This window comes from Phycodurus eques, chromosome 2 (genome assembly GCF_024500275.1).
Source record: "Phycodurus eques isolate BA_2022a chromosome 2, UOR_Pequ_1.1, whole genome shotgun sequence".
NCBI lineage: Eukaryota > Metazoa > Chordata > Actinopteri > Syngnathiformes > Syngnathidae > Phycodurus > Phycodurus eques.
This window is the reverse complement of record NC_084526.1, coordinates 8,506,974-8,532,847: the sequence shown is the minus strand read 5'-3', so window position 1 is coordinate 8,532,847 and position 25,874 is coordinate 8,506,974. Positions and strand designations below refer to the sequence as shown.

General features: G+C 40.0%; 1 protein-coding gene across 2 annotated transcripts in view; it reads left to right on the top strand.

The window, feature by feature from the left end:
- Positions 1-9,707, top strand: part of LOC133396325 (chromodomain Y-like protein 2) — a 28,971-nt gene extending 19,264 nt beyond the window's left edge. For both annotated transcript variants that reach the window (XM_061666064.1, XM_061666074.1), the window contains exons 3-7: positions 2,662-2,879; positions 4,767-4,939; positions 8,699-8,909; positions 9,005-9,148; positions 9,228-9,707. In XM_061666064.1, the coding sequence (XP_061522048.1) occupies positions 2,662-2,879; positions 4,767-4,939; positions 8,699-8,909; positions 9,005-9,148; positions 9,228-9,386 (905 nt within the window). In that variant the 3' untranslated portion in view covers positions 9,387-9,707. The remainder of the gene's footprint in view (positions 1-2,661; positions 2,880-4,766; positions 4,940-8,698; positions 8,910-9,004; positions 9,149-9,227) is intronic.
- The last annotated feature ends 16,167 nt before the right edge of the window (positions 9,708-25,874 follow it).

Here is a 25,874-nt window from a genome sequence, read left to right as displayed (position 1 = left end):
CTCGTTGATTTTGTTCTTTTAGTTGGCTTCATATTACTATTCAGGCACATTAAAAGAAGTTTAAAAGTGTAAAATGTAAAGAATGTGTCTTTACTGAGCAATTCGGAAAGCTCATCAGAAATGAGCCACGTTTAAGAATCCCCAGCTACAAATTTAACTCAAGGCTACTGCACTGGTAGCTGCTATTATTGATGATAATCTCCTAATCCTTGAAAGACTCCTCCACTTACCTCACTGAGCTCTCTCAATTCCATCCATTATCCCGTTACTGTGACAGTGTTGCGTAATAAGAGTGTCTCTGATTATGCACACACGCTTACACAGTACATCCGAAAACAAATTGTAAATGTTTAGCAAAACAACAGACTGGAACAGACTTTTAATATTTTATGACATCGTAATACGTTTGACATTCACAACATTCCAGTAAGAGTTGACACAGGTGACACATCTTTGTCTAATATTCTCCCAGAATACAACAGATCTGTGGCTGTTGAGAGAAGACTGGATGTTTCATATATTTTAAGTACAGTAGATTGCACATTTTAAGTCAATTTAATTATAAGCACTTGTGGTGATGAAAGCAGTAGAATATACCTACAGTATTATGATTTTTTTTTTTTTTGTAAATACATTCTATGAAGTTCTGTATACAGTTTTAACATATAGTTAATAATCACAGCCAATTATCTTTACATGTCCATAGTTCACCACAGCTTTTTCCGCTTCCCGAAATCTTCTTCTCCAGAGACCACCCTTAAGATATTTTTTTACAGTGTGTATGTCAGTGTTTGAAATGCAGTGGGCCACTTTGCAAGAGTTTGGGGAGCTTTGTGGTATATTTATGGTTTAAAGTATCAATATATGCACTTATAATCACTTTTAGGGACGCATGAATTATTCGTGAATTATTACTATTAACAATCGGGCTCAGTCCCTATCCCTGTTGAATCGTGGTGTTCCACTGTATATATTATAATAACTGTATTCATTCATTCATGTATCCATTTTGATTATTCTGAGGGAAAAAACACCTTTATAAACCGAGAACTCCTGAAAAGTTTACAGAAATTAATTTCACTATAATTGTATTCAAACAATTCGTAGTCTCTGAACATGTTCAACAATAGATGACAATTCCTACATGTGTTATGAAAGGAATTTAGACATTTCATTCAAAACACAATGACTCCAGAAACTGCCTTTTTTTTCTCTCCAAACAAAAGAACATGCAGTGGATTTCCTCAAGCATTAACAACTTGAGTTCTGTGTCGGGCTGCTCCTTCACTTCATGTTCAAATTCCCTTGTAAACAACCATTTAAATCATGTTGGATACACTCATTAAAAAGAAAACTCTAATTAAATTGTAAGCATGTGCACATTTTTTTTTTGTATATCCCATTGTCCTCCACAATAATCGAGTGAAAATGATTTTTAAGGCAGATGAAAGCATACAACTATAAATATTTAACTTATTTGTTTATTTATTTATTTTGACAGTAACATGTTATTCCTTTTTCCAATGCAGTTTACACATACATAGTATAATCAACTGAGGTAGCAGAGCTGTTGAGTTGAGTTCAACAGTGGAGGTGCAGATTGAGGATGGAGAGTTTGGAATTTACTTTTGATTGGAAGGATAGGGATGTCCCGCCAAGGAGGCAAACAACAGTCTTGAATTTGAGGCAAGGGGACAAAAGATAATTCAGGTTGATTAAACCCTAGATGTTCAGAAGAGTTCTGAACGATGAAAATAAATTTTGGCTCATTCGCATTGGACACAATATCGATTAATGTCCTACTGAAAAATGAAAGAAGTAGATCCATGATGGAAAATACAGCCTTCCAGTAGGCCAGGTTTTAATGTTGATTATTTTATTCATTGGGAATTATATAATTGAATTGATTTATTTGTGAGTTTAGAGTCAAGGAAGCATTTCAGTTATTGACATATAAAAATTCACCTGCAGTCAATGACATTTAACATTTTCCTGGTTGAAGAGTAGGCTACATTTCAGTAAAACTATTTCCGGGTCACGGTTTAGTAGCGTAACCCAGGCATCCCATCTTCCGGGGAACGCACTCCGGCTCCTCCTGGGGTGACGCTTAGGCGTTCCCTGCCCAGACAAACTCATTTAATCCGTCTGCTGAGTTCACGGTCTTCTCTGAGGTCTCCAACTATTTGGACATGCCCCGAACACCTTAAATGAAAGGAACCTCAGAAGGAATCAGATGTCTAAACCCAACCACTTCACGTGACGCGATGTAAAAGAAAAGCAATTCTAGATTGAATTTACTTTGAACTCCCACCCTTAGCCTGAAGCAAATACAGCCACTTTACAAAGAAAAGCCAATTTAGATTTTTCTGAAAACTTTCAATTGACAAATTTGAACAGTATGTGCACAGGCAACTTGTAGGTGAGCTATAGAAAGTATATATTCATACACCATGCATCAGACCAATATGGAACATCATCTTGGACTGTACTTTCTTTTTGGACATCTTGGACACTTAAATAAATAAATAAACAAACAAACATACACAAATAGCATTTTTTTCAGGCAGCTTGTCAAATATTAAATTGCATTAAATACAATGCAATTTAATTTTCATCTGTACAAGACTAACTTGACCTGTTTTTCCATCCTCCCTCTGTCAGGCTCCCCTCTGGCCAATGGTAAAATGCATCTGCACAGCTCAGTAAAACGCAAGCTGGCAGAGAACAAGTGCTACGTGTTTGACAAGCGGCTCAGGTACAACGTACGACAGAACGAGAGCAACTGTCGATTTCGGGACATCGTAGTCCGGAAGGAGGAGGGTTTCACGCATGTCCTTCTTTCCAGCCAAACAACGGATAACAATGCTCTGACACCAGAGGTGGGAATGGCAAAGTCTCCACACACAATACATGAAGATGTTGTTATATTAACTTGTGCTTTGACATGTTCACTGTTTTCACAACTTATTTTCAATAGAAGTACAGTAAGTAAGAGAGGTACAATTCAATGCAGATTTTTGCAAAATGATTGGTGATTTGACTGATAGTTCTGCTGCATCTACTGTATTTAGCCCCATAACTCTAACACACTTGATATTGTCCTCCCAACGCCTAATTTGTCCTAATTGTAAGCTTTAAAGACTTCCCTTGGTATCAGTTGCTCACTTTAGTGTTCAGCAAATGCTTATCCTACACTTAGACTTTGACTCTACCATAATGCATCTCATAAACAAAATAGTTTACTCTGTATGCATAATCGATGCATTTGTCTATTTTTTTTTTTTTTTTAATGGTGTAATTCAGTCCAACCTTCTGGCAAGCCACTTGAAAGATGCAGATGTCATTGACCTTGTACTGTATATCCCAAGGTTCTCCTCTCTGTTTTGTACATCTCCACATATTACTAATATTGTAAGTACCCAACATTGCCCCATGTGACAAAGCTTTCCATCTGTAGAAAGAAAGCCTGAAAGAATAGTACTATATTTAACTCAATAGAACATGGGAATACTCAAGATCTGAGATTTGGGAATTAAAAGTACAGGCGGAGCTGATAAACTTGGCTTTGACTCTTTAAGCTATCCCATAGTTAAAAGATTTAAAACGACTCAACTGACAAAGTTTACAACATTGTGAACTGATCTTCTTGAAGCTTTCTATCATGTGCTATACCACCAGTTAAAAATCTCTTTTTTTACATTGACTAATGTTATGAATGTAACATTGACAAATGTTATGTATGATATTTTGTTATCCAAGGGTTGAAGTGAGGGTTGATGATACTGTAACCTCCTCAGTTGGCAACTATTCTTTTAATGGGCTTTCCTTCAACTCATTTCACAGGAATGCATTTGAAAATCCAGGTGTTGACTGGCGTGACGCATATAAAAAGTGATGCATTTCTAGTTTACTTAAAATATTTGGATAACACTGAAATAGTTTTTCTTCCCTTGCATCTTTAGTGGGTAAGCTTTCTCTGCTGAAGTTTAAACCAAGCAGCAGTCCATCACTCTGTTTGATTAAAAACAAAATCAACATTCACTTCTGTCCTTCACACAAATGTAGATTTGTCTCTGGAGCTCATTACACATTCATTTCACTTTTCTGTTGTCTTCTGTCTCACAGATTTGAAGTAACACTTGTTAATATTATTTGACCATGAGTTGGATTCACCTGGACAGAATAAGGCACTGAAATATAACACAGAGTAAGGTTACAACTGCAGATAATGGTTGAGGTCAGGTGACTGACTGAGCATTGCAGACTACTCTGTTTCTTTGCCTTCAAAAGTTCCTGTCCAACTGCAATTGAAAATGCAAGTTGCATACAATGGCTATCACTTTGGCGTAATACAGTGGTTTGTTACGTGTGCTTAGACTGTCTCTCTGACAGGCTGCATTGTCTAGAATAAGGGGGAATTTTGAGAGGTTCGTGATATATGGCAGCTGAACAAAGGGATGACCAGCCTGAGTCGTCACCGTAAAAGGAGAAAGCATCATGACTGGCCTTCATCACTAAACTAAAACAAAGACACAATCAAATGCCCGAGCTATCCATTACCATAGAAGTAAAATGAGAAGATGTAACTGTCGTAGTTAGCCGTGACTACAAGTCAGCCCAGACTATAAGATTTATACAGTATATATCATTTATATTAAAAATGATTAGGGATTTTCAGCAAGGGCTGAAGACGTTACCATGATTTGTTCTCCTTTATTTGTTTTCAGGTAGGGTGATATTACACCTGTCATTGTGTTACTTTTTAGATCATGAAGGAGGTGTGTCGGGCTCTCGGTAATGCAGCGGCCGATGACAGCAAACTGTTATTGCTCAGCTCTGTGGGGACTATCTTCTGCAGTGGGTTAGAGCCATCCTACCTGATAGGCCGTCTGTCCACCGACCGCAGGAAAGAGAGCAGTCGCATTGCAGATGCTGTAAGGTAAGTTGAAAACTCTCCCACAACTACATGACCGCTGTTGGACACAGGCCATCTACAGAAGAACCAGGCTGAGGTTTTAGTTGTGAAAAGCACATTTAGAGAATCAGAATCATCTTTCTTTTGCCAAGTATGTCCAAAAAAAACACACAAGGAATTTGTCTCCGGTAGTTGGAGCTGCTCTCGTACGACAACAGACAGTCAATTGACAGAGAATACTTTTGAGACATAAAGACATTGAGAAAAACAGTCGCTGTGCAATAAAAGGTTGCTAGTAATCTGGTAATCCCGGTACAATTATTATTTTTTTTTTTTTGGGACAATTGTGCAAAAAGATGCAGTCCTCTAGCAATTAGGGCAGTTTGAATGACTAATATAGCAATAGTCTGGTGCAATGACCATTGTGCAAAGGGCACCGAGACTTCAAGGAACGTACGCAGTTTAAAGTGACTAGTAGTGCGATAGTCTGGGACAATGTCAATTGTGCAAATGTTGCAGATACTCCCCAGTCAGTGTGCAAGTGGTGCAGATGCTACTCTGCCATGAGTGGGCAGTATTGGTCAACAACAGATATGCAAATAGTGCAGCGTGTCGAGACTACTACAGTGAGTGCACGAGTAATGGATAATTACTCGTGCACTCACTTACTGAACAGAAAAAAACTAAGGGGAGAGACAGTGAAAACACTCATAATGATAATTAACTAATAATATAGGAATAGAAAACAACAAAATACAGCACATTAGCTGTAAGAAAGATGAGGAAAGTAAATCATTATGTCGAGTACAATGACACATATTCAAGTGCTGTTGTTTTTTTTGTCCTGTTCGGCTGTTAGGTCAAGCAGAATCAGAATCAGAATCATCTTTATTTGCTAAGTATGTCCAAAAAACACAAGGAATTTGTCTCCGGTAGTTGGAGCCGCTCTAGTACGACAACAGACAGTCAATCGACAGAGATCACTTTTGAGACATAAAGTCATTGAGAAAAACAGTCACTGAGCAATAAAGGGTTGCTAATTATCTGGTAATGCTGGTACATTTATTTATTTATTTTTGACAATTGTGCAAAAAGATGCAGAGTCCTCTAGCACTTAGAGCAGTTCGAATGACTGATATTGCAATAGTCTGGTGCAATGACCATTGTGCAAAGGGCGCCGAGACTTCAAGGAGTGTATGTAGTTTAAAGTGACGAGTAGTGCGATAATCTGGGACAATGTTGGTTGTGCAAATGTTGCAGATACTCCTCAATCAGTGTGCAAATGGAGCAGCTGCTACTCTGGCATGAGTGGCCAGTATTGGTCAACAACAGATATGCAAATAGTGCAGCGTGGCGAGACAACTACAGTGAGTGCACGAGTAATGTATAATTGGCCCCACAGAAATGTGACAACGAACCCAAGTCAAAAAATTGCCAGCATGTTGTAATGGAATTGTAGGTTAGGTGTTTAGGAAGTTGATCGCAAGAGGGAAGAAGCTGTTGGAATGTCTGCTAGTTCTAGTTTGCGTTGATCGGTAGCGTCTACCTGAGGGAAGGAGCTGGAAGAGCTGGTGACCGGGATGCGGAGGGTCTGAGAGGATTTTGCACGTTCTTGTCTTAGTTCTGGCAGCGTGCAAGTCCTCAAGGGTGGGTAGGGGGGTACCGACAATCCTTTCAGCAGTTTTGATGGTCCGTTGCAGTCGGAGTTTGTCCTTTTTTGTAGCAGCACCAAACCAGACTGTGATGGAAGAACACAGGACTGATTAGATGACCGCTGTGTAGAACTGCCTCAGCAGCTCCGGTGGCAGGCTGTGCTTTCTCAGAAGCCGCAGGAAGTACATCCTCTGCTGGGCCTTTTTGAGGACGGAGTTGATGTTGGTCGCCCACTTCAGGTCCTGAGAGATTGTAATTCCCAGGAACTTGAAGGTCTCGACGGTTGACACAAGGCAGCTGGACAACGTGAGGGGCAGCTGTGGCGAATAATGCCTCCTGAAGTCCACGATCATCTCTACAGTCTTGAGCGTGTTCAGCTCCAGGTTGTGTCGGCCGCACCACAGCTCCAGCCGCTCCACTTCCTGGCGATATGCAGACTCGTCACCGTCCTTGATGAGGCCGATGACAGTGGTGTCATCTGCAAGCGTCAGGAGTTTGACAGTCGGGTGCGCTGAGGTGCAGTCGTTCGTGTAGAGAGAGAAGAGCAGCGGAGAGAGGACACAACCTTGGGGCGCCCCAGTGCTGATGCTGCGTGTGGATGAGGTGGCCTCCCCCAGCCTGACCTGCTGTGTCCTGCCCGTCACAAAGCTGTAAATCCACTGGCAGATGGCAGGTGAGACGCTGAGCTGGAGAAGCTTGGAGTTCAGGGATGATGGTGTTGAACGCTGAGCTAAGTTCCACGAACAGGATCCTCGCGTAGGTCCCTGCACTGTCGAGGTGTTCTAGGATGAAGTGCAGTCCCATGTTGACTGCATCATCCGCAGACCTGTTCGCTTGGTAGGCAAACTGCAGGGGGTCCAGTCGGGGACCTGTGACACTCTTGAGGTGGTCCAGCACGAGGCGTTCAAAGGACTTCATGACCACAGATGTCAAGGCGACAGGCCTGTAGTCATTTAGACCCAAGATTGCAGGTTTCTTGGGGACTGGAATGATGGTGGAGCGTTTGAAACAGAATGGAACTTCGCACAGTTCCAGAGATCTATTGAAGATCTGAGTGAAGACTGGAGCGAGCTGGTGGTTTGAGGCAGGATGGGGACACATGGTCCTGGATGGAAAATCTGTATCCCTTTTATGCCAGAACAGTTTTTTACTGTGTCACAGTGGAGTTTTTAAGCTTCCGCTGTGGTATTATAATTGAGGTTTATTGAGAATCAGACTTGATCAGTCGAGCAGAACAAAGTTTCTAGAAGGAAGAGAGAAACAAAGACAAAAGACAAAGCACTAATTGTAAACAGGATGAGAGAAGTAAATCATGAATTGATACCGTTTTACATGCACAAAGACCGACAAAAGTGTCCAGTAATTGCTGTGGCCGCACCGCGGCGACTGAGACCCCACCCAATCAATCGAGGGGCGAGATCAGGCCCAGGGGTCCACCCGAGAGCAGCCCGGCGAACGGGACACAGCCCCACCGAGGCGCCACAACAACCGGCCACCCAGTGGGGGCCGCAGGGACCCAATGCCACCCCCCCAGCCAAACCCGCCATCCCACCCACCGCCCCGCACCCGACAAGGGAACGATAAGGGGGCCAGAAGGAGGAAAGAAAATCTCATCCCTAAGATGCCAGCACCGCAAGCGCAGGGTCAAGAAGAGAAGATCCCCAGTCCATGCATGTGTCCTTTCATGGTGCAAATCAGTCTAAAGTGTGAAAAAGAGAAAAAGTAAATAAATAAATTAGAAAAACAAGAAAATAAAACAACAACAAAGAATACTGAAGGCAAAACTTTACTATTACATTTACAATATATTTTTGTTATTTTCAGATGGCATTCTACCCGGGCAGAGGAATTAAATCTATGTGAGACTTTTCAAGAGCATGAGGGAAAATGTTCCTGTTGTTTTGATCATTCCTTTTTCCTTAGAAACTTATCTAGGTCTGGGTACCAGTCCAAGAAGAAGAAGAAGAAGAAAGAGGAGGTGTCTGTTACTTGTGTTCTGGACCTTAATCTTTCAGTTGTTACTCAAAAGCCATGTCCATTTGTGAGGGCAGGAATTTTAGATGGGTAAATCGAGACCTTTATTGCTGTATAAATATTTCCTCAATTTCTACTGCTCTTTACCTCATGTAGGGACTTTGTGTTGGCATTCATACGCTTCAAAAAGCCCATAGTGGTGGCAATCAACGGGCCTGCCCTGGGCTTGGGGGCTTCTATCCTGCCCCTGTGTGATGTGGTTTGGGCCAGTGAGAGAGCCTGGTTCCAGACTCCCTGTGCAGCGCTTCACCTCACCCCCTCTGGCTGCTCCTCTTATACTTTCCCGCAAATCCTCGGTGTGGCTCTGGTAAGTCCAAGCAAATCTTATTCAGCCATCCAATTTATGTTTAAATCTCCCTTAAGTATGATGTTTTTTTGTTTTGTTTTTTGTCCAAATGACAGGCCAATGAGATGCTGTTCTGTGGTAGAAAGCTGACAGCACAAGAAGCGTGCAATCGAGGTCTGGTGTCACAGGTATTCTGGCCAACCACATTTAATCAGGAAGTGATGCTGCGTGTGAAGGAGATGGCGACGTGCAATGCCGTGGTGCGTGCCAAACCAGACAAGTGACACAAGGTGTTTGTTCTCGAAAATAGCCAACAAACCTCCTTTGTTTGCCCAAAAGGTTTTAGAAGAATCCAAATGCCTGGTTCGGAGCATCCTCCTGCGTGTTCTGGAGGAAGTGAATGAGAAGGAGTGTCAGATGTTAAAGCAGCGTTGGTGTTCAACCAAAGGACTGGAGGCCCTCTTCAGCTACCTACACAACAAAACGTATGAGAAGTGACCTCAAACTAAAGATAGAGTTTGATGTAGGCCTTTGTTTCCGTCCATCAGCAGAGAACAAGCCCGGGGTTGAGTTTGCTTCCAACAAGTTGTTCTGGATCAGGTTGATAAAAGAGAGTTTTAAATTGGACCATCCAGATGTTGCATGTCCTTTCAAGAGGTCTAAGGGACCAAAAGTGCTTTAGTTTCATATAGTGTAAACAGGGCTCTCGGGGGAAGCTACAGTGTGTTCTGTACCAATGTGAGAAACAATCCAGATTAAGGGGGAAAAAATTGTCTGATTGCATATGACAAAGTGATTTTATATATATATATATATATATATATATATATATATATAATATAATATATATATAATATATATATTACATAATATATTATATTATATATATATTACATAATATATATAATATATATATTACTTAATATATAATATATATATATATATATATATATATAGATATGAATGTATATACTTTATACATATTTAAGTGCAAAAGTTATTTTCTGTATATAAGAGCTTTATTTTAGTTCTTCAGTTGCCTGCTATTTTTACAGTGAAAACCAAAGTTTACATGAGGACACTGTTTCATGTTTCATTACACTGTTTCTTTATCCTTTATTAAACCCTTAACATTCCTCTCAGACTACGGAAATGTTTTTCTCAGCATCTCAGTTCTTGTGTCTACAATAAATATGAGTTTTTGTGGGCAAATTAATCGATGATTTGGTAATTGATCATTCTGGTGATTGTGTGGAATTGGCACTGTTCACTCGGAAGAACAACATTATGTCAGGTTGTGATGTTAGAGTAACATCCCCACTAAGCCACTCTTCTGGGCAGCATTATTGTGCTCAATACTAAAAAACATCATCAGCCACTTTTTATGATCACAAATCACTGCTAGGTCATATGAAGTAGTAGCAAGTAATATATTTTGGAAGAATAAACCTACCTCTTTTTTTCTCATAAATATCTTAACCCCAAGTATAATCTGACTTTGCATGATCAACAACTGTTCTGTATGGGCAAAAGTCTTGGGGAACACCTATTAAACCACTACACCCGTTTTTTAGAGACTAGGCCCCTGAGTTCCTCATGAATATTAATTGTTCATCTTATCTAGACATTTTTGCCAATTCTATGCTTCCAACTTCGTCGCAACGTTCTGTGAAAAAGATTGTTTCATTCACAGTGCAAAGAGCAGTAAAAGCATACTTGGAGAAGTTTGGTGCAGAAGAGATTCATCAAACACAATTGGGATAACTAGAACAGACGGACAGTGACCTCTGACCTCACAAATGTTCTAACATAAAATCCCAGTGGACCACTTCAAATTGTTGTAGAGCCATCCCAAAACGTTGGAGGTGCAAAGTGGGGACAATATCTGTGTTTTTCTTCCATTTTAATTTTCTGATTTGGGGTCCCATTACTTTACTATCCACATTAGCTTCTGTCATATTCAACATCCTCTGCTTACTATCACACACAGTTTTAGAGGAGTAGATAAGTGAAAGAATTGTTCGACTATTGTTGCAAGCTTGAAATTTTGTATATATACTCTTCAAATCCCACTCTTTAAAAACAATGTCCACTGCTCACGCAAAATTCCAAGATGGCAGCCCCGAAATCCAAGATGTCTGATAGGAGGGTTTTACAAGACATAACGTTCTAAGCAACAAGACACAATACCAAACATGGGACCAACACCTGTCACGTCCCTGACCACATCCGACCACGTCCTTGGTCAAGGCGCCACCTGATATTCATTTGCACTGACAAGGGGCTGGATTGCTGTTTGATTATTGATATATTTTAGGTGTTGTCTTGACTTTCCATGCCTTTTTGCATCTCTCTTTTTTTCATTCCAAGATTCCAAGATGGCAGGCCCAAAATCCAAGATGTCTGACAAAAATTTAATTTTCATTCCTTTATAACTCAAAATGAATTGATTATAGGCCCCAGAAATGCACTAAAGTTGAAAATCAAATTGGGTATTGGGGGTATTCTTACATTTCTTGCGCTACAGCATAGGTATGTTTCGAAAAAATGGGTTTATTAGCTGTAACTTTAACTTTTTTTTTTTTTTTTTTTTTTTTTAAATCCACAGATGCATTAAAGTTGAATACATATATGGCTCTTGTTGACATTTTGCTATCACAAGCATGCATGTAGCCATTATAATTCTTGAGCTACAGCATGAAGTACATACCTCTGTGAGTTGACAAAAAATGGGTTTATCAGTCATGATTTTGAAACGATTGATTTTCTGCTTCAGAAGTACATTGAAACTGGTGATGGCACTTTTGTGGTCTTATTTGTAGATATACTGAACTGTTCCATAAATGTTTCATACAAGCCATCAATAAATAGGATCTTCTACCAAAATATCCACTATAGCCATATTTATATTTGATTTGAATACATTTGTATATATTAAATAATACATAGTTTCTCAAAGTTATGGTTCATAAACCCATTTTTTTTCTCTCTGTAAAAGAGACGTATTGAGAACTGTAAAAGTACCCATATGCTTACATATGCTTCTAGAACCATAATAGATACAAACATGCCTTGGTACCAAAATATCCTCAATACCCAACTTTATATTCAACTTTAGTTAATTATGGGGCTTAAAATCAATGCATTTCGAGTCATAAAGGGGAAAAAAATAATAATAATTTGTGCGGACAGCTTAGATTTAAGAATTTGCATGACCAGCGGTATTTTAAAAAAAAGAGTGATTTGAAAAGTATGTATAACAAATTTCATGCTTGTTATGAATGCATTTGCAATCATCTGCTCTACTATTTGAGGTTATTTTCACGTTCATTTATCCTTGATTTTTGTTTTTGGTTCTTGTTCTGTCCATTTGTCTGTCCATGGTATTGACATACGTAAAACACACTGGAAGTCTACTGAAATCTTCAGTCACTTTGGCCCTAGAGCAGAGTGACTTAAGGTTAAATGAGAGTACTAACTAGAAGACACAGCCTATAGTGTAAGTTCAATAATGGAAAGATTTGCACTGGATTCCATCCCATTTTTGGGAGAAAGTATCCACAAAATATGGCTTGCAGGTTTAAATGGAGATGTGAAATGTTTGACGTCTGTACAATCATGATATTTATTGACAGTCTTGTTTTGTACTAATTGTCAAGTAATCAGATTGTGGTTCAGGTAATTGTCAGTGATCAGTGTTGTGAGTCGCTGTCAGGAATTTATATATCAGCATGTGATGACTGATGAGAGGTTCTATTTTGATGTATTATGTTTAGGATCTCTTTTGTTTTACCAAATATATATACTATATGAAATATGTGGGAACTATTTTGTAAAAAAAAAATAAAAAATAAAAAAAATGTGTAGACTGCCATGCTTGGAGCTTGTTGCATGTAAGATACTGTAAATAATATGAATGTGTGGCCTGTTATTTCTGAGTATATTTTGTATTTGCATTGTAAGTAGCATTTGAAGATGTTGGCTGTACGTATGTATGTTTATTTTTGTATTTATGCAAGGAAAGGTGTGCTTTACTTCTGAGACACCCTGATTCTAAGTAACCCTTTATTAACCATTTAAGATTAGATGTATTGAACAAAAGGGGTTGGAGAAGTGGCTATATTATTCAGAAGTAAGGATATTTATTTTAAATCTTGACTAAAATGCAATATATGATGGTATAGTACAGTCATTTGTGAAGTTGTGAAAGGCTTGTTGAAGAACACCCCCCGCCCCCAAAAAAATTTAACTTCCACAAAATAAAAGACAAGTTAAATGCATGATTAGTGCCTTATTTTTCCTTTATATTGGAATGCACCTGACCTTTATTCTGCTTGTTGGGATATTGTTAAGGGATCAATACACACTAATTAATATTCACACACACAAAAATGTTGTTTCACTGTTTCTTTCCTTTTACATGTAAAAAGTATTTTTCTGAATTGTGTGTGTGTATATATATATATATATATATATATATGTGTGTGTGTGTGTGTATATATATATATATATATATATATACATATATATATGGGCGGGGTACACCCTGAACTGGTTGCCAGCCAATCGCAGGGCACATACAAACAAACATGTATGTATGTATATGTGTATATATATATATATATATATATATATATATATATATATATATATATATGTATATGTATGTATATATATACATATATATGTATGTATATATATATATATATATATGTATATATATACATATGTATATATATATATGTGTGTGTATATATATATATATATATACATATATATATATAGGCGGGGTACACCCTGAACTGGTTGCCAGCCAATCGCAGGGCACATACAAACAAACAACCAGTCGCACTCACAGTCACACCTACGGGCAATTTAGAGTTTCCAATTAATGCATGTTTTTGAGATGTGGAAGGAAACCGGAGTGCCCGGAGAAAACCCACGCAGACACGGGGAGAACATGCAAACTCCACACAGGCGGGACCGGGGATTGAAACCGCGTCCTCAGAACTGTGAGGCTGACGCTCTAACCAGTCGTCCACCGTGCCGCCTATATACATACATATATGTATGTATATATATTTACGTATATATATATGTACGTATATATATGTACGTATATATATATATATATATATATATATGTACATACATACATCAATTTTCTGAGCCGCTTCTCCTCACTAGGGTCGCGGGCATGCTGGAGCCTATCCTAGCTGTCATCGGGCAGGAGGCGGGGTACACCCTGAACTGGTTGCCAGCCAATCGCAGGGCACATACATACAAACAACCATTCGCACTCACAGTCATGCCTACGGGCAATTTAGAGTCTCCAATTAATGCATGTTTTTGGGATGTGGGAGGAAACCGGAGTTCCCGGAGAAAACCCACGCAGGCACAGAGAGAACATGCAAACTCCACACAGGCGGGGACGGGGATTGAACCCCGCACCTCAGAACTGTGAGGCTGACGCTCTAACCAGTCGGCCACCGAGTACGTACGTACATACATACATACATAAAAACAAACAACCGGACTCATCCCTCATTATTCTCAGGGACTTTAACAAAGCTAAATTCAACCACGAACTCCCTAAATACAAGCAGCACATCGACTGTCCTACCAGGGAAAATAATACTTTAGACCACTGCTACACTACGGTAAAAAACGCATACCGTGCTATACCTCGTGCAGCCCTGGGCTCGTCTGATCACTGCTTAATTCACTTAATACCGACGTACAAGCAAGAACTTAAATGTGCGAAGCCTAAAGTGAAAACAGTCAAAAAGTGGACCAATGAAGCCAAGATGGAACTTCAAAGCTGTTTAGACTGCACAGACTGGAGTGTCTTTGAAAATTCAGCTGGCAGCCTGGATGAATATACGGACACTGTCACATCCTATATCAGTTTCTGTGAAGAGGTTTGTGTACCAACAAAATCATTTCGGACATTCAACAACAACAAGCCGTGGTTCACTGCTAAACTTAAGCAGCTTCGCCAAGCTAAGGAAGATGCATATCAGAGCGGGGACAGGGCCCTGTATAATCGAGCGAGAAACCAGCTTACTAAAGAAATTAACATTGCAAAGAGGAACTATGCAGCAAAGTTGCTAACAACTCTAAATTAGTCTGGCATGAATTACAATCACTGACCAATTACAGGTGACGATCCCCCCAAGCTGAGAACAATAGCACACTAGCCAACGATTTGAATACCTTCTACTGCAGATTTGAAAAGGACAGTTTCACACCACACACCCACCCGGCCGCACCCGCGACCACAACCTTCTGCGTTAACCATCCATGAACAGGATGTGAGACGCATCTTCAAACAACAGAAGATTAACAAAGCGGCAGGCCCGGACCATGTGTCCCCATCCTGCCTCAAAGTCTGCGCGGACCAGCTCGCTCCAGTCTTCACTCAGATCTTCAACAGGTCTTTGGAAATGTGCGAAGTTCCATCCTGTTTCAAACGCTCCACCATCATTCCAGTCCCCAAGAAACCTGCAATCTCTGGTCTGAATGACTACAGGCCTGTCGCTTTGACATCTGTGGTCATGAAGTCCTTTGAACGTCTCGTGCTGGACCACCTCAAGAGTGTCACAGGTCCCCTGCTGGACCCCCTGCAGTTTGCCTACCAAGCGAACAGGTCTGCGGATGATGCAGTCAACATGGGACTGCACTTCATCCTAGAACACCTCGACAGTGCAGGGACCTACGCGAGGATCCTGTTCGTGGACTTCAGCTCAGCGTTCAACACCATCATCCCTGAACTCCTTTCAACCAAGCTTCTCCAGCTCAGCGTCTCACCTGCCATCTGCCAATGGATTTACAGCTTTCTGACGGGCAGGACACAGCAGGTCAGGCTGGGGGAGGCCACCTCATCCACACGCAGCATCAGCACTGGGGCGCCCCAAGGTTGTGTCCTCTCTCCGCTGCTCTTCTCTCTCTACACGAACGACTGCACCTCAGCGAACCCGACTGTCAAGCTCCTGAAGTTTGCAGATGACACCACTGTCATCGGCCTCATCAAGGACGGTGACGAGTCTGCATATCGACAGGAAGCGGAGCGGCTGGAGCTGTGGTGCGGCCGACACAACCTGGAGCTGAACACGCTCAAGACTGAAGAGATGATCGTGGACTTCAGGAGGCACCCTTCGCCACAGCTGCCCTCACATTGTCCAGCTGCCTTGCGTCAAAGTAGGCACGACCGATCAACGCAAACTAGAACTAGTAGACATTCCAACAGCTTCTTCCCTCTTGCGATCAACTTCTTAAACACCTAACCTATAATTCCATTACAACAAGCTGGCAATTTTTTGACTTGAGTTCGTTGTCACATTTCTGTGGGGCCAATTGTGTATTACTCGTGCACTCACTGCTATGCTGCACTATTTGCATATACTGGCCACTCATGCCAGAGTAGCATCTGCTCCATTTGCACACTGATTGAGGAGTATCTGTAACATTTGCACAACCAACATTGTCCCAGATGATCGCACTACTCGTCACTTTAAACCGCATACACTCCTTGAAGTCTCAGCGCCCTTTGCACAATGTTCATTGCACCGGACTATTACAATATTAGTCATTCGAACTGCTCTAAGTGCTAGAGGACTCTGCATCTTTTTGCACAATTGTTTTTTGTCAATGTCTTTATGTCTCCAAAGAGTTCTGTAAATTGATGTACTAGAGCGGCTCCAACTACCGGAGACAAATTCCTTGTGTGTTTTGGACATACTTGGCAAATAAAGATGATTCTGATTCTGATATATGCATCCATCCATTTTCTGAGCCGCTTCTCCTCACTAGGGTCGCAGGCGTGCTGGAGCCTCTCCCAGCTGTCATCGGGCAGGAGGCGGGGTACACCCTGAACTGGTTGCCAGCCAATCGCAGGGCACATAGTAACAAACAACCATTCGCACTCATAGTCATGCCTACGGGCAATTTAGAGTCTCCAATTAATGCATGTTTTTGGGATGTGGGAGGAAACCGGAGTGCCCGGAGAAAACCCACGCAGGCACAGGGAGAACATGCAAACTCCACACAGGCGGGGCCGGGGATTGAACCCGGGTCCTCAGAACTGTGAGGCTGACGCTCTCTCTCTCTCTCTCTATATATATATATATATATATATATATATATACACATATACGTATATATATATATATATATATATACACATATATGTATATATATATATATATATATATATATATATATATATATATATATATATATATATATATACATATACGTATATATATATATATATATATATATATATATATATATATATACATATACGTATATATATATATATATATATATATATATACATATACGTATATATATATATATATATATATACGTATATATATATATATATATATATATATATATATATATATATATATACATATACGTATATATACACGTATATATATATATATATATATATATATATACATATACGTATATATATATATATATATATATATATACATATATATATATATATATATATATATATATATAAGCCCTGTTGTCTGCAGCCTTGCAGCTTATCACGGAAGTAGAAGATAATAAAAAAGGTGATGAGCTGCATATAGCTGCATATAACTCTGTGGTACAAAAACACACCAGGGCCAGACCCAGAATATGAAGAAAAAGTTACGACATGCGACACCTGATAAAATTACTGTAATGGTGCAAGATTTACAGGCAGTAAATTCTGCAGTAATACAGAGAGCAGCATGCGTACCAGATCCACACACATTGTTAAATTCATTGAAACCAGACGCTACTGTGTTTACAGTGGTGGACATAAGTAATGCTTTCTTTTCTGTACCAGTAGAAAAGAACAGTCAATTTTGGTTCGCATTCACATTTGAGGGAAAAAAATATACATTTACTAGATTACCACAAGAGAGAACAAGCATGTCTAAATTCACTCCTCCGGGAGGGAGCCAAATTTTACTGTGTGTAGATAATGTGCTCCTGGCATCTCCAGATGGAGAGACATGCATCAAAGATTCATTGGCCTTACTGCATCATCTAGCAGAAAAGGGACATAAAGTTAACAAAAATAAATTGCAATGGTGTAAAAGGCAAGTCAAATATCTAGGCCATAATTTAAGTGTAGGAGGAAGGACTATATTAGAAGACAGAAAAGCTATAGTCTTAAAAGCCCCTAAACCACAGACGAAGAAACATGTCATTTTTAGGTCTGACAAATTATTGTAGAGCATGGATTCCAAACTATGCAGAAATTGTTGCACCATTGTCAAAATTAATGTATGAAGCCAACCTTAAAATGACATCACCTGTTCAATGGAATACAGAGGCAGAAAAGACCTTCTGTGACATTAAACAACATTTGGTGTCCAGTACTGCGCTGGCCCTTCCAAATTATGATAAACCATTCATTCAAATGGTAGATTGTAAAAACTATTACATGACCTCCGTACTTACACAACAATACGGTGATAAGCTAAGACCAATAGCTTATTTTTCGACTAAATTGGACAACGTGACGTGTGCATTACCGCATTGTGTCAGAGCAGTTGTGGCAGCTTCGATGGCAGTAGAGAGCAGTTCCACGATTGTGTTATTTCATCCATTAACTCTTAAAGTCCCACATACAGTGTCTGCTCTCCTATTGCAAACCAATATGGCGTTTTTATCACCTGCAAGACATTGATCTTGCATGGCCATCTTGCTGTCACAACCACATTTGACTGTTGAGCGATGCACAACCTTAAATCCAGCCACACTAATACCCTTACCTGATGAAGGCACGCAGCATGATTGTCAGGAATTGGCTGAACAAACTGCTAAATGTAGAGGTGATTTGAAAGATCAACCGTTAAGTGACGGACAGGTTCTATATGTAGATAGTTCTTCGAAAAAAGATGAACTAGGGAAGATAAAAACAGGATACGCGGTGGTAACTGATACTATTGTGCTAAACGCTGAGTCACTACCGTCACATTACTCTGCCCAAGCTGCTGAATTAGTAGCATTAACCGAGGCATGCAAACTAATGATAAATAAAGATGTTACAATCTATACTGATAGCCAATATGCGTATTCCACAGTTCATGTGTTTGCGGAATATTGGGATAACAGAGGAATGATTACGTCAACAGGGAAGCCAGTAACACATGCTGAATTACTTAAACAATTATTACACGCAGTGCAACATCCACGAAAAGTGGCAATTTGTAAATGTGTTGCACATACATCTGGCACTGACAAGGTTTCTAAAGGAAACGCATTTGCTGACAAAGCTGCGAAAGAAGCAGCCTATAAACCATTTTTAGGTTTAAAAAAACAAATTGAACAACAAACCTTAGATGACCAAACACTAAAAGACATGCAGCAACAAAGTCCACAACAAGAATGCAATTATTGGGAAAAACAAGGTGCAAAACTACAAAATGAAATTTACATTAGCACAGAAGGGAAACAAATACTTCCAAAGAACCTATTTAAATGTGCTGCTATATTGAGCCATGGTGTGTCACATGTCTCAACTGGAGGGATGGTGTCACAGATACATCGACACTTTACAACCTATGGTTTCAATTTATATTCAAAGAATTATTGTAGAATATGCATGATCTGTGCACGACATAATCCGCAAGGGCAATTGCGACCTACTAGAGGTAAATTCCCAGTGCCTACATACCCCTTCCAACGCATTCACATGGATTACATAGAATTAAGTCAAAGTGAAGGAAAGAAGTACTGTTTGGTTATCATAGATGCATTTTCTAAATGGATCGAATTATTCCCAACAAAATCACCTGACGCTCTGACAGTGGCAAAAGCACTATGTAAAGACATCATTCCAAGATGTGGCATACCTGAAACCATTTACAGCGATAATGGGACTCATTTTGTAAATCAAATAATCAATAAAATAGGAACCATGTTCCACATCATTTTGAAAAACCATTGTGCTTACCACCCTCAGAGTGCAGGTCTAGTGGAAAGAATGAATGGGACAATAAAAAAATAGACTGAAAAAATGTATGGAAGAGACAGGAAGGTCATGGACACAGTGTCTTGACCTCGTTAAAATGTACATCAACATTACAAGCACCACAGGTTTAACACCTTACGAAACATTGTTTGGAAGACCTTAAGACCGTTGTTTAAACAAAAATGGGAACTTGATGACGAAACAAACTTAGCTGATTACATGAGAGTTGTTAAGAGAAACAAAATGATTTAAAAGTATCTGCTGAAAGTAAACATGTTTCCCAGCTGGAAACCAAGTTGGTTGGACCGGGAGACTGGGTCCTAATTTGAAGCATCAAAAAGAAGCACTGGCATTCACCAAAGTGGGAAGGACCATATCAAGTGTTATTGACAACTCCAACAGCCCTAAAAATAGCAGAAAGAAATACGTGGGTTCATTTAACACACTGTAAAAGAGTCATTTCAGCTGAGTACTCAAATATGGAAGGTGAGCAAAAGTCTGATAACTGAGCGGGACCAGATGTGTAGATTCTGAAAACGCTTGCTGGTCAGTGAAGAAAAAAGACACTAACCCGTTAAGTGAGAACTCAGCAGAATGGCACACCCACGTTAGTTACGAGATTCGATAAGTTGTTACGTAGCAACTTTGGCTACTATGGTGTTGGTTTTGTTTTTGTGGTACATGGGACGTCCTACCCTAAATGATAAAACAATTTTTTTAGATAGAAAATCACCTACCAACTGGACCAATATGACAAACCCAATAATAAAACATTTTGAATCATTAACTCGTATCAAAAGGAGTACAGCTGATGATCAGAACTGTGGGCATGGCCTCCAAACACGGCAAAATGGTTTATTTTGTGCCCCCCAAAATCAAGCTGCTTTAATCATAATTCCATATGCGGCTCTCACCAATGATGCTCAAGAGAATGGGCAGAATTGGGGATTTGGATATGACTGGTATGCAACTATAGGCTTTGGATGGGAACACCTAATTGGTGAAGCAGGTTATGATTGGTCCAGTTGGTCACAAAAAACAGCAAAAGAACATATAAGTTTAACATAAGCAAAACGGCCCATAGTTTAATATTGAAATACAAATCAAGTCACCCAGTGTGTTTGATGATGAGCTTGTGGGCATATTCTGGCGGAAAAGATCCCCACTTCCAAGTAGAATTGTGTTATGGGAACCGTGTTAAACCAGAAATCCCATTGAAAACTTCAAAGAAAGGTGGACAAATTTTAATGGTTAACAACATAACTACTGATGATTGGTTCCTTGTTGTCACAGGAGTTTCAGGACAAAATAACAATTGGTTACTCTTGGTGGAACAAGCAGCAAATGTAGCGAGAAAAGATTGTGTGGTTTGCATGGGTCCCAGGCCTTTGTTGCGCATAGTTCCAGCACAATTATCACAAGATTGTATTATTCCATTAATGAACGCTACTGTACCAACTGAGAGGTGTAAATCATGGGATCCTATATATCCCGTAACAAAAGCAGATAAACACAAACCAATGTTTTCTACTTTAGTAGCACCAAATAATTTCACTTGTATAAACATGATTAGTAAAGGCAAAAAATTAGGACCACTGACGACACACAGTGTAAAGTAACCTTAAAAGTCGGACCAAATTTTATGCCAGTATCACGGAGCGACATCTGGTGGTGGTGCGGAGATGGTAGACTGTTTGATAGATTACCTAAAGATATATCTAGATTGTGCGCTATTATTTGAGTCCTTTGAGTCCTTTGATTTGAGTCCTTCATATGCTGGTGGTGTACGATTAATAAAAATGTTGATAGGATAAACTATATCCACTTCAATGTACAGAGATTAGGAAATTGGACTCAGAGTGGGTTGGAAGCTGTGCATGAGCAGCTCAAAGCTACCTCTTTAATGACGTTGCAGAACCGCATAGCTGTCGCCATGCTCCTTGCAAGAGAGGGAGGTGTTTGCGGTATGTTTGGAGAACAATGTTGTACATACATTCCAAACAATACTGCTTCGGATGTCAGCTTGACCAGAGCCATCAATGGTCTACGGACCCTCAATCACAAGATGAAGAACCACTCTGGGGTAGACACCTCCTTGTGGGACAGCTGGATGGACGTTTTTGGTAAATACAAAACCCTAATTTCACCAATATTGATATCAATTGCTGTTTTTGCAGCCATTCTGACATTTTGTGGATGTTGTTGTATCCCATGCATTCGGGCATTAATCAGTAAATTAATCACCACAGCAATTACCCCCATGGAGAACCGTATGGAGCTGATGTATCCATTGCTGTTTGTTGATAATGATGATGATGATTTTGCTTTAACTGATTTGTTTCCTGATCCAGATGATTACGATGTTTAAACTACAACATTCATGTATGACAAGTTTACTCTGAATGTAAATGTATTTGTTTCATAAAAATGATTCTACAGTTAAAAATCGAAATGAAGTGACTGTTAGATGATATGAGAATTTGTGCAAATACATGATAAACAGGAGGGAAATGTTAAATATATTTTAGAAGTTATCATTTATTTGCTTAGCTTGCATTAGTAGTATGGACGATTTTGAGAAAGGAAGATGTCTCGCCTTCAAGAAGATGACTCAGCATCATCCGATGGAAGGGCACCTTGAACAAGGACGTGGTCGGATGTGGTCGGGGACGTGACAGGTGTTGGTCACATGTTTTGTATTGTGTCTTGTGGTTAGAACGTTATGTCTTGTAAAACCCTCCTATTTTCAAATAAATGCAGGAGCGACGGGAGAGATTGATTAGAGCGTATTGAGAGGCTGTAATCTGAACAATCTCCCATACACCCCCCTCATGAGAAAGAGAGACCAACGTCTTCATTCCTTTTTTGCATTTTTATTGGTGTTGGGTGAGATAAATCCAACAAAAACATAATGATGGCATTGGTTACAGGCGCATATCTAAGCTTCTGAATGTTCAGGTGAGCATGGTTGGGGCCATAATGTGGAAGTGGAAAGCCAACCATACCACCTTAAATTTGCCTCGATCAGGTGCTCCTCACAAGATTTCTGACAGAGGAGTGCAAAGAATAATCAGAAGAGTTGTCCAAGAGCCAAGGACCACCTGTGGAGATCTTAAAAAACACCTGGAATTAGCAGGTAATGTCACAAGGAAAACCGTGAGTAATGCACTCCACCGCCATGGGCTGTATGCACGCTCACCACGCAAGACCCCATTGCTGAGAAAAAAAACATGTCAAAGCGTGTTTAAAGTTTGCTGAACAACATTTGGACAAGCCACTTAAATACTGGGAGAGTACAGTTGGTCGGACGAGAGCAAAATTGAACTCTGGATCCCATAATGCACACCACGTTTGGAGGAGAAATGGCATTGCACATCAGCCTAAAAATACTTTACCAACAGTGAAGTTTGGAGGTGGGAAGATGATGGAGTGGGACTGCTTTTCAACAAATGGTACTGGTAAACTTCACATTATTAAAGAAAGAATGAATGGGCAAATGTACAGGGGCATTCTTGACAAAAATCTGCTTTCATTCATTAAGGAAACAAATACGATTCAAAGTTACCTGGGCCTGTGTGAAAAAGTAATGGCATCCTAAACTGAATAACACGTTGGGCCATCATCAGCAGCAAGAACTGAAATAAAGTGTTTTCTTTAACTGGCAATGAGTCTTTCACATCTCTATTTTGGCCCACTCTTGTACAACCCCAATTCAAATGAAGTTGGGATGTTCTGTTAAACATAAATAAAAACAATACAATGATTTGCAAATCATGTTCAACCTATATTTAATTGAACACTACACTACAAAGACTAGATATTTAATGTTCAAACTGATCAACTTTATTGTTTTTAGCAAATAATCATTAACTTAGAATTTTATGGCTGCAACACGTTCCAAAGCTGGGACAGGTGGCAAAAAAGACTGAAAAAGTTGAGGAATGCTAATCAAACACCTGTTTCGAACATCCCAGCTGGGAAAGGGTCATGTTTACCACTGTGTTACATCACCTTTTCTTTTAACAACATTCAATAAACGTTTCGAAACTGAGAACACTAATTGTTGAAGCTTTGTCGGTAGAATTCTTTCCCATTCTTGCATGATGTACAGCTTCAGCTATATTGTTTAAGTTGAGGAATGCTCATCCAACACCTGTTTGGAACATCCCACAGGTGAACAGACTAATTGGGAATAGGTGGGTGCCATGATTGGGTATAAAAGGAGCTTCCCTGAATTGCTCAGTCATTCACAAGCAAAGATAGGGCGAGGTTCACCCCGTTGTGAACAAGTGTGTGAGAAAATAGTCAAACGACAATGTTCCTCAACGTACAATTGCAAGGAATTTTGGGGATTTCATCCTCTACGGTCCATAATATCATTAAAAGGTTCAGAGAATCGGGAGAAATGACTGCATGCAAGGCCGAATACCAACATTGAATGCCCGTGACCTTTTGATCCCTCAGGCGGCACTGAAAAAAAAAACTCAAAAAAAAAAAACTGACATCAATGTGTAAAGGATATCCACCGCATGGGCTCAGGAACACTTCAGAAAGCCAATGTCAGTAAATACAGTTCGGCGCTACAACCGTAAGTGAGACATGAAACTCTACTATGCAAAGCAAAAGCCCTTTATCAACAACACCCAGAAACGCCGCCGGCTTCTCTGGGCCCGAGCTCATCTAAGATGGACTGATGCGAAGTGGAAAAGTGTTCTGTGGTCCGACGAGTCCACATTTCAAATTGTTTTTGGAAATTGTGGACGTCGTGTCCTCTGGGCCAAAGAGGAAAAGAACCATCCGGACTGTTATGGACGCAAAGTTCAAAAGCCAGCATCTGTGATGGTATGGGGCTGTGTTCGTCCCAATGGCATGGGTAACTTACACATCTGTGTGGAACGTGTTGCAGCCATAAAATTCTAAGTTAATGCGTATTTGCTAAAAAGAATAAAGTTTATCAGTTTGAACATTAAATATCTTGTCTTTGTATTCAATTAAATATAGGTTGAACATGATTTGCAAATCATTGTATTTTGTTACGGCACAGTGGTTAGAGCGTCTGCCTCACAGTTCACAGGACTGGGGTTCAATCCCTGACCCCGCCAGTGTGGAGTTTGCATGTTCTCCCCGTGCCTATGTGGGTTTTCTCCCACGTCCCAAAAACATGCATGGTAGGTTGCTTGAAGACTCTAAATTGCCCGTAGGTGTGAATGTGAGTGCGAATGGTTGTTTGTTTGTATGTGCCCTGCGATTGGCTGGCAACCAGTTCAGGGTGTAGCCCGCCTCCTGCCCGATGACAGCTGGGATAGGCTCCAGCACTCCTGTGATCCTTGTGAGGATAAGTGACTCAGAAAATGGATGGATGTATTCTGTTTTTATTTATGTTTAACACAACATCCCAACTTCATTGGAATTGGGGTTGTAGAATTGTTTGAATTCAGCAAAAATTAAGGGTTTTCGAGCGTGAACTAAAACCTTCATTGTTTTTTGTTTTAAGCCATTTATAGTCAAGGTTGACTTGCTGGTGTGGTTTGGATCGTTATCCTGCTGCAGAACCCAAGTGCGCTTTAGCTTGAGGTCACAAACTGATGGTTGAACATTCTCCTTCAGGATTTTCTGTTAAAGAGCAGAATTTATGGTTTTATCAATGGCCATACTCTTATCCCAGCATATGGTCTGATACACTTTACTAAATGTCTCACTCAGTGGAGTGAGCCTTACTTTCAAACCTAAAGTTGAGGTATTTGGCAAGGCTTATCAATTTTAACAATGGTTTCCGAATTGTGCTGTACAATAATCAGAATCAGAATCATCTTTATTTGCCAAGTATGTCCAAAACATTTGTCTCCGGTAGTTGGAGCCGCTCTAGTACAACAGTCAATTTACAGAACACTTTGGGGACATAAAGACATTGACAAAAAACAATTGTGCAAAAAGATGCAGAGTCCTCTAGCACTTAGAGCAGTTCGAATGACTCATATTGCAATAGTCCGGTGCAA